The 9,588-nt window shown below is 50.9% G+C and overlaps 1 protein-coding gene and 1 non-coding gene across 2 annotated transcripts; both read left to right on the forward strand.

Moving 5' to 3' along the window:
- Window positions 1-3,504: 3,504 nt before the first annotated feature.
- Window positions 3,505-7,096, forward strand: LOC123162796 (uncharacterized). The gene is made up of 7 exons (XM_044580560.1): window positions 3,505-3,693; window positions 3,783-3,976; window positions 4,063-4,341; window positions 4,447-4,505; window positions 4,806-4,842; window positions 5,010-5,081; window positions 5,979-7,096. Exons 1-7 carry the CDS (start codon window positions 3,520-3,522, stop codon window positions 6,769-6,771), a joined length of 1,608 nt encoding a protein of 535 aa, XP_044436495.1. The 5' UTR covers window positions 3,505-3,519; the 3' UTR covers window positions 6,772-7,096.
- A 1,042-nt stretch (window positions 7,097-8,138) lies between these two features.
- Window positions 8,139-8,210, forward strand: TRNAW-CCA (transfer RNA tryptophan (anticodon CCA)). Its single transcript has one exon. It is a non-coding gene; the product is annotated as a tRNA-Trp (tRNA).
- Window positions 8,211-9,588: the final 1,378 nt, after the last annotated feature.

Here is a 9,588-nt window from a genome sequence, read left to right on the forward strand (position 1 = left end):
AATCATAAGAGAAGACTTGTCTTCTCTTATTTGAGAGAAGACAAGAGATGATCTCTTAGCATAATTTATGCATCACGTTTTTAGGAATAACTAATTATTGAAGATAAGGCTAAGAGATGACCCATTGTAGACATGTTTTTTTTGTCATCTCTAAACTACATGCAAGACTTAAGATAAGACTATCTTATCAACCATTGTACATGCCCTAACTACATGACTTGTAAAGACCGCCCGGTCAAAAGTTTCATCTGATGACTTGTAAAGGAAATAGGGAGTGCGGCGTTTTGGTGACACTGGGCTCCATGGAGTCCTTTATTTTGGAAAAGTATTCAAAATCCAAACTTTCCGGTTTACAAAAAAAGTAAAAAATATATGCAAGTATACAAGGATAAAATGTATATGTGTATAAAAATTCAGGATGAAATACCTTGAAATACGACTTGTACAAAAAAGACAAATTCATGGACTTTGAGGATGAATAGTATCCATGTGCTGAAAAGCCCCAGATTTGTTTATTTTTGCACAACCCTCATCTCAACGTATTTTGTCCTACAAATTTGCACACATGTAGATTATGCTTCCATGTATATCTGTATTTATTTTTAGAATTTATTGACATGTAAAAATAGTAATTTTGAATTTTACAAATGGAGGCCTCCATGGAGCTCGCCTCCAAAAGCAATTTTCATGGAAATAGGTATATTTGTAAAATGGAAAATAGTATCATGAAATTTATCAATAAAAGTACTTTCATAAATTTCACTAGAATGTACCCTCTGTTAAAGTGATCTAAAACGTCTTATGTTATTTTATTTTTTGAAAAGGAAACGTCTTGTATTAGTTTACGGAGGAAGTAGTTATGAAAAAGTGAATCAAAGATACTTGTAGAGACCATGTCAATGTGTAAAACACCGTCTATTTACAAACACGGGGTGTATTATTGACCAGGTAAACAAGTCTTTAATTTCATTCTTTATTAACTAACTAATTAACTACTCCTCTCGTTCACAAACACACGATGTCTTTTGGACATTGCTTTCGGTCAACCTTTTGAAACATCCCTAAAAAAAACTTTTGGAACATTTATGTGCCATTTGTTTTAGAATTTTTTTTCTCGAATACGCACGAGTGTGCGTACTATATATTAAAGAAAGGGGATGATGACAAGAGCCCGTCCAGGTTGGTGTTTACATGTTACAATGTTACATGCGGACCGTTTTCTCGAAAAATGTTACATGCGGACCAACTCCACTGGCTTAGCCGTACACTATCAAAGCCTAACTTCTCCCCTCAGCCCACCTAACTAAACCCTCAATAGTAGGTTATATGTTGCCTTTGAAGATGCCGGCTTGCTTCCATGCGCGTCCTTCGGTGTCGATTCGGCTCGCTAGCGTCTTCGAAGAGACGGAGGCGCCATCGAAGACAATTGCGTTTCGGTGTTTCCAAATTTCCATAGCACTAGCAGTAGGAAAGCGCGTGTGTCCTTTGCCTCCCATCCCGGAGTAGCCGTGACGGCACCCCAGTCCCGCAGCCTCGAGTCCGGGTTCGGCGCCCACTGTGGCCTACCCAGAGCTCCACAAATGACATGCCAAACTTCTCTCACGAAGACACATCCCAAAAGAAGATGATCAAGGGTCTCCTCGTGCTGATCACAGAAGGGGCATGCGTCCTGGTGGTCCAAGCCTCGCCTCGCGAGTCTGTCCGAGGTCCAACACCTGTTGTGCATCGCCAGCCAAAGGAAGAAGCGGCAGCGAAGCGGGGCCTTTGATTTCCACATGAATTCTGCCGTCGGCTCCACCTCTCGTCCCACAAACCTGGCCTCGTAGGCAGACTTAGTGGAGTAGACTCCATTGGCCTCCCAACTCCAAGTGGTGCGGTCTGGCTCGTCCGGCCTGAGCGCAGTGCTGGTAACCCGATCCCACAGATTCATGTATTCATTTAGCTGCTCGCTGGAGAGGTCGGGACCAATGTCCAAGGCCCAGTCCCCCGTTGAAACAGCCTGGTGGACCGTCCGAGAAACCCGCGCATTGGGAGCGACGACGTCATCTATGGATGGGGCAACATCTTGGATCGTTAAACCTGCAAGCCACCTATCTTCCCAGAAGCGGGCGCTCTTGCCATCGCCAAGCGTAGTTTTTGCGGCCGCCCTGAAGAGTTGCTGCGATTCCTCAGGAACTCGGATCTGGAATTCGGCCCATGGTCTCGACTGATCAATATGTTGGAGCCAAAGCCATCGGGCTTGGATGGCGATGTTCAGCCACCGAAGGTTTGGAAGACCCAGGGCACCCGCCCACTTGGGCGCGCAAATGGCCTCCCAGGCAACTCTGCACTGTCCACCGTTCGCGCTCGCAAAATCTTTCCCATGGCTGTGAGTACCTTCTGAGGAATGTCAAGCGCCATCAATGCACGGATCGGGGTTGCACACAGGATCGGATTGATTAGAAGAAGGCGGCCGCTCTTTGGCATGGAGGAGGCCCTCCAAGTTGGCAGCTTGCGTGCGAGACAGTCCACGAGCCCCATGAGCTGAGCCGATGTTTGCTTTCTTACTGTAAGCGGGAGGCCGAGGTATTTGCAAGGATATGTGCCCGTCAGGCATCCCAGGATCTGCTCCACTCTTTCCATGTCAACTGTGTTGCATCGGATGGGCAATGCCATGCTTTTGGAGAGATTCACTGCAAGGCCCGAAGCCTCTCCGAAGCTATGAAGGATCCAAGCGCTTGCCCGCAAGTCAGCGTCGTTCGGCTTGTTTTAGAATTTTGATCCCGGCCCCGACAACGTCTTAACTATTTAGACTGAAAACCTGAAAATCATATGTTGCATACACTCACGGTCCATTTTCAGGCTACGTACGTCATGTCTAAAGCACCACCAATCTTTTTTCCCGAGAGAGAATACTCCATCCGTTTCAAAATATAGCACGCCCGCGCTTTCTGAGATTCAATTTTGACCATCAATTTAACTAAAGAGACTGACTGCGGCGGAAAAAAAAATTATATAATTGAAAACCTTTTTTTGAATATGAATTCACTGGTATAATTTTTGCTTCCGTCGCAGCCGGTCTCGTTGGTTAGACTTATGGTCAAAGTTGAATCTTGAAATATTTTGAAACGAAGGGAGTATAAAACAGCTTTGTGTCTCTTGAATAATGCATTCTAGGACGACGACACGTACTAATTTAGACCGGAGGGATCGACGAAGCTTAGCTAGCACACAAACGAGCAGAAAAGCGTGTTGCGTTTGGCGGTGACGAACGGGCGAAACGGTCTGTACATTTGCTTGAGTGGACGCGGCCCGGCCCATGCTGCCATGCATGCATGCACGCGTCCAAATCACCAGCAGTGCTATGACCTGACCTGGAATGGGATTACTCCGGGCTAATCTAATTGAACCACCACACCGCGACCACTTCCAAGCGGCTCCAATCTTTCCTTCTCACTTCCGCGTATATGTAATGTAATGTACTACAATTGATCTCCCAAGTGCACAGTGTAATCTCTTGTACTCTTGACCGTCGAAGCCATGGCGGGGTCAGCTCGCCGGCGCGCGCTCCTCCTGCTCCTCCTCGCGTCCTCCTTGTGCGCCTGCTCGGGGGCGGAGCCGCTGGCCGCTGAGCGGACGCGCCGGAAGGACCCCCTGGACGGGCTCCGGCCCTACGCCGGCGGCTGGAACATCAGCGACAGGCACTACATCGCCGTAAGTCGACCCGTTTCAAGTTCACCTACTTGTCTTGAACTCATGCTTGCGCTTGTGCTCACCGTTGATGCTGCACCGTATGCTTGCAGTCGGTGGCCTTCAGCGCGGCGCCGGTGTTCGCGGCCGCGGCGGTCTGGCTCGTCGGCTTCGCCCTGGCGGCGCTCGTGGCCTGCTGCTGCCGGTGCTGCCGCGGCAGCCCCACCAGGGACGACGACTACTCCTACTCGCGCGGGACCTTCGCCGCCTCCCTCCTCCTCCTCCTCGCCTTCACCGCCGCCGCCATGTAATCCATTAGTATTCCTTAGAACCATTAGTTTAATCCTGCGCATGGAAATCGGAAACCATGGATTGACTTCTGCAGACTCGCAGCATCGGGTGCGCGGTGCTGTACGACGGGCAGGCCAAGCTGGACGGCAGCACGTCGGCGACGCTGCGCTACGTGGTGCGCCAGTCGGACGGCGCGGCGGCGAGCCTCCGGGGGTTCGCCGGGTTCATCGAGACGGCCAAGGCGTCCGGCGGCGCCGCCATGCCGCGCGACCTCGGGGCCAAGGTCGACCAGGTCGCCAGCAGGGTGGGCGCCGCGGCCGACGAGCTCGCCGCGCGCACCGCCAGCAACGCCCGCAAGATCCGGACCGTGCTCGACACCACGTACGTAGTATATATCGTATAAAACATCCATCGACCCGATTCGATCAGGCCATGGACTGATTAGCTGATGGTGATGATGATGATGATCTTGGCGTGTGGTTGCAGAAGGAAGATCCTGATCGGCGTCTCGGCCGTGATGCTGGTGCTGGCGTTCCTGGGCCTCGGTGAGATTTTCCGTTACGACAATGACATATGGCTTATGATGTCAGAAATTGTATATTTTTCTAAAAGTTGCTTGAGTTTTTGGTTGAATTAATCATGCATGCCTAACTTTCTGGTGAATATATATTAAAAAAATTATCCATTTCTTGACTTTTGCAATTCTAGGTGACCCAGTCATCTAGTAAAATTTAGCAATTTCCCACAAGTAATTATAAAAAGAAACAAAGCCAACTTTGTACTTTCTTGTAATAAAAACTATGGATAATTACTATAACATTTTTTTCGTCGTCAACTTGTTGCAGTGTTCTCGTTGGCTGGCCTGAGCTCAGTCGTTCGCTTGTAAGTTGCACAACATCCTCTTCCCTCCAGATAAATTACATATATGCATACTAATTGTTCCTTTTTTTGCGGGTGATATTAATTGTTCTTCCTTGATTTCCACTGTGACCTTCACAGTACATATTTTATATGCTAATAGAAAATATAATTGTTGTGTGACTTTGCAGCCTAGTGTTACTGGGATGGATCCTCGTTACCGCAACATTTATATTGGGCGGCGTTTTCCTTCTCTTGCACAAGTAAGCTTCCTTCACGGCCACAAAAAATTAACAACAACACAGTTTATGCAATCAGTTTTATTAGGTGATGACACCATACCTTCGAGCAAATGTTCTGTTGTGTGATCCAGTACTTAATAAGTTCTAAATTATAGCATGATTGAGTCAAATTTGTCTAACTTTGAATCATATATAAAGGAGTTTGGTTTCGGGACACCGCCTTAAAAGTGTGTACTACTCTTAAATAAAGTTACTTAAAATGGCTCCGCCATATTAGATCAAGCGTATTAAATGGGTTGATTTGATGCAAAAGAAGGCACATCGAGATGTGCCCTAGACAGACACAAAGACTATATTACCATTTATGACCGAAGGAGTAACTTCTAATCTTCATCTTTAATCTGCATCGTTAGAGGGGTGTATCGAAGCGAAGTTCTTTATAAAGTACTCCCTCCGTCCCAAAATTCTTGTCTTAGATTTATCTAAATACGGATGTATCAAGTCACGTTTTAGTATTAGATACATTCGTATCTAGACGAATTTAAGACAAGAATTTTGGGACGGAGGTTGTACTTCAGTGTTACAGTTGGTTCGGTTAAAATGCTACCATTTGATTTGTTAGATCAAGGAACTTATTTATATGTAACTTGTATTTTAACCAACACATTTATATCTCCGCAAAAAAACAAACAAACATATTTATATGGAAAGACATGAAGGGAAAAATTGCGCCTCATATCCAAAACGAGTAAACTAGTAAAGTCGTATCCAAAAGTGTCACTATGAAAGGGAATATGTGTGCTATATTTTTTGGAGCCCTATAACATTTATATATTTCTGTCTGAATTCTGCGATCCGGAGCTCTGCTCTGCTCAACCGAGTGACTGACAGAGGAGCCTCTGTTCGTGTGCCTTTCAGCGCGGTCGGGGACACGTGCGTGGCCATGGAGGAATGGGTGCTCCGCCCGCCGGGCAGCAGCAACAGCACCGCCCTGGACGACATCCTCCCGTGCGCCGACGCGGCGGCGACCTCGGAGGCGCTGCGCCGGAGCAAGGAGGTGAACCACCAGCTGGTGGCCACCCTCAACGACGTGCTCGCCAACGTCTCCAACGCCAACACCTTCCCGCCGGGCGCCGGCCCGCCCCTCAACTACAACCAGTCCGGCCCGCCGGTGCCGCTGCTCTGCAGCCCCTACCGCGCCGACCTCTCCGACCGCCCCTGCGCCGCCGGCGAGGTGCCGGCCGCCTTCGCGCCGCAGGCGTGGCGGGGCCACGTGTGCCAGGCGGCGGGCGCGCCGGGGCAGGAGACGTGCGCGACGCCCGGGCGGCTCACGCCGTCGATGTACGCCCAGGCGCTGGCGGTGGCGAACGCCAGCGCGGGGCTGGTGGGCTACGGGCCGGCGCTCGCGGGGCTGGCGGACTGCACGTTCGTGCGGCGGACGTTCGAGGCCGTGGTCGCCGACGGCTGCCCCGGGCTGCGGCGGCACAGCGGCCGGGTGTACCGGGCGCTGGCGGCCGTGGCCGTGGCGGTGGCCGCGGCCGTGGCGGCGTGGGTGGTGCACACCAGGGAGCGGCGGCGGCGGCGCGAGGCCGTGCGGTTCCGGGTGTCGCCGTACCGGCTCCCCATCGAGGACAAGTCGCTGCTCAAGAGCCCCCGCCGGCCCTACCGGCGCGCCGAGAGCGGCGGGCTCATCGGCAAAGGCGGCTGGTGATCCGATCCGGCGGTGCATCGTGACAGATCGGCGGCGGCCACGTAGTTAAGCAAGCGCAGAGCTGGACGCTGGCTGCTCTGGAACACGGCAGTTTCACTGCAGACAGCGGCCCAATGTCAGTTCAGTTCAGACACAGCACAACTCGGGTCTCTGCGACAGCGGAACGACAATTTCGAGAACTGATCAGGCTGCATCGAGAGCAAAAACAAATTATGTGAACCAAACCGCCGGGCGTAGATTTATACATTTGGATTCGTGTATATATAATTAGGCGTACTAGTATTGCAGCAAAAAAAAAGTACCAAGGACTTCGTAAATTTCAAGATGATATGCCGGCTCAGTCTTTTGAAGGTGCTAATAGGGGTAGGCTGTGCATGTGTGTGTTCATTGTCTCATTGGAGTGAGTGTATGCGTGTATATATGACCGATTGCATCCGTACTGTGTTAAAAAAAAATACCAATCGACTTCTTCCCTTAATCAAAACATAAACAAAAAAGAGTTCTTGTATGGCTTGAAATAAGAGAAAGCCCCTCCGGATCACGAATGTCGTTTTGAAATCTGACATGGGATTCATATGCACCACACTTTCACTGTCGTTTTCATGTAAACCGAATTAAATAAATATAGATGTAGCTTTATACATTTTGGATTTGTGTATATATAGTTAAGTGATTTTGCAAGCAGGTGTTTCAACCGGGGCATGTTGGATGGTATTTGGTTAGTGCAACACATAAAAATACGACGAAAGTTCTAAACAGCGAGTCTCCTTGCCAATGTGCTAGCCTTTGGTGGCTGGTTTCGGCAACCAGGATGAAAATTCTTATTGTGGCCGTCTTCGACCGGATTTGCCGATGGCGGCGTCCCCACCGAGGCTCCTCCGAAGCCGGAGTCGGAGTCGGAGTCAGTTGATGCTGTGATGCAGTTCTCCGCCCTAGAAGCTCGCAACAACGAGAGGAGGAGCAGCGACAACTCGAGTCTGTCGCTCGTGAGTCCGGCCCCTACATCTTCCTCAGCGATCGCTTGGAGGAGGATGACTAGACGGCGCCGACAACTGACTAGTGTAGGTAGCAATGCTGAATAGCGACATTGCATATTTTGAAAATCTTGATAGACGCCATTTCAAATCACTAATTAATTATATGTAAGCGACATATTTTGGCCATAGAGTATAGCTGTTGTCTTTGGTTAGATTAAATTCAGCTTAAATTGCCCCTATAAAATTGAAGAAAATGATAAAAAGGGGAATTTATACAGGCAACACGTTTGTGTTTACGCATAGGACAGACGGGCTACAAATCCATATGAAGGCATTATATAACATCGTACGAGTTGCTCTTATAGCGTAATCTGTTGCTATAAGCACACCGGATCCGTGGCGCAATGGTAGCGCGTCTGACTCCAGATCAGAAGGTTGCGTGTTCGATTCACGTCGGGTTCAATCCCGAATCTTGTTCCGGTTTCTTTTTCCATTCAAGTTGCTTTTAACCGCGCGTAAAATCTACCGTCCATATCCTAAACGAACACATCCCGGCCGTGCAAATTTTCCGAGCTCGCTCTCGCCATTCGTCACGCTCCAATGCAACTCCAGGAAATCTCCAGTGACCCAAACACGTCGGGCATGAATGTGTTGTATACAAAGTTTAGTTTCCTCTCGAAGTCACAATTCAAGAGGAAACTAGCTTTGTACCATTGACTGAAACTAGTGCTACTATTTTTGTGGGAAGAAGAAAGGGCAGGAAAATCATGTGGCAGATGAAGCATTTCCTACCATGAACCCTCCCTCCCCCGCCGCCACCCGCGAGGCGTCGGGGAGGGTTCCTGATCCCCGCCGCCACACCCCCTCCTCCAGTGGCGTATCTAGGGGGTGGACAGGGTGGTCCATGGACCACCCTGGAATTTCCCCATAATCTATATAGCATAGAGAAAAATATATTTTTTATAATAAATAAATATATTTATGTGAATATTTTGCATTGGTGGACCACCCTGGCATGTTGGGCTAGCTACGCCACTGCCCTCCTCCTTCCTCCTCCACCCTCATCACCGCCAAGGGGCGTCACCGGCGGCGGCGGGGCTCCTTCGTCCCATGTGCGTGGGGTATGGCATGAGCCAGATCTCGCGGCTGGGCGGCATGGTGGTGGTGCGGGCTGGTGATGGCGTCGGCGGCGGTGCTTCCGGTAGCGCCTCAGCATCGCGTCCGGCGCCGCGGGTCGCGGTTGACCGGGTCGCGGGCGGCCCTCATGCCGTGGTGCACAGGAGGGGGAGGGGGGGGGGGGGGGGGCGGAGGGCGCGACAGCGGAGGTGGTGGGCTGCTCCCACCCAGTCGGGCCCTCGCGGCTGGGTGGCGGCGCTCGGCTCGGGAGGATCCCCTCGTGGCGTCTTCAGGCGGCGGCGACGACAGCTCAGAAACCCCCCTCCCCGGTTTCTGGCGACGGCTGATGCCTTTTGATGCTCTGGGCGTTCAATGCGGGGGCGGGACACGGTTCTGAGGGGAAGCTGGAGCCGACACGGGTGTCGGTCATGGCCATGGGCCACTTCTCCGCCTTCCCCTTCCCCCGGTCGATGTGGTCGCGACCCTTTTCGAGGCATCTTGGCCGCCGACGGTTCTGGAGGTGGTTGGGGTCATGTATCTGGGCAAAGTCGTGGCCTTTGGTGTCTTCGGCGTGGTCTCATGGCGGGGCGGCAGCCCTGGCGGTGGGAGTCGTGCTGGTCGTGGGCGGATTGTGCGGCTCGGATGCGGGCAGGCAACCATGGCCGCTCGGGCGACATGGTTGTGGGTGGCGGACCGGGGTGACGACTGGGGAGTTGAAGCACCG

This window comes from Triticum aestivum, chromosome 7B (genome assembly GCF_018294505.1).
Source record: "Triticum aestivum cultivar Chinese Spring chromosome 7B, IWGSC CS RefSeq v2.1, whole genome shotgun sequence".
Lineage (NCBI taxonomy): Eukaryota > Viridiplantae > Streptophyta > Magnoliopsida > Poales > Poaceae > Triticum > Triticum aestivum.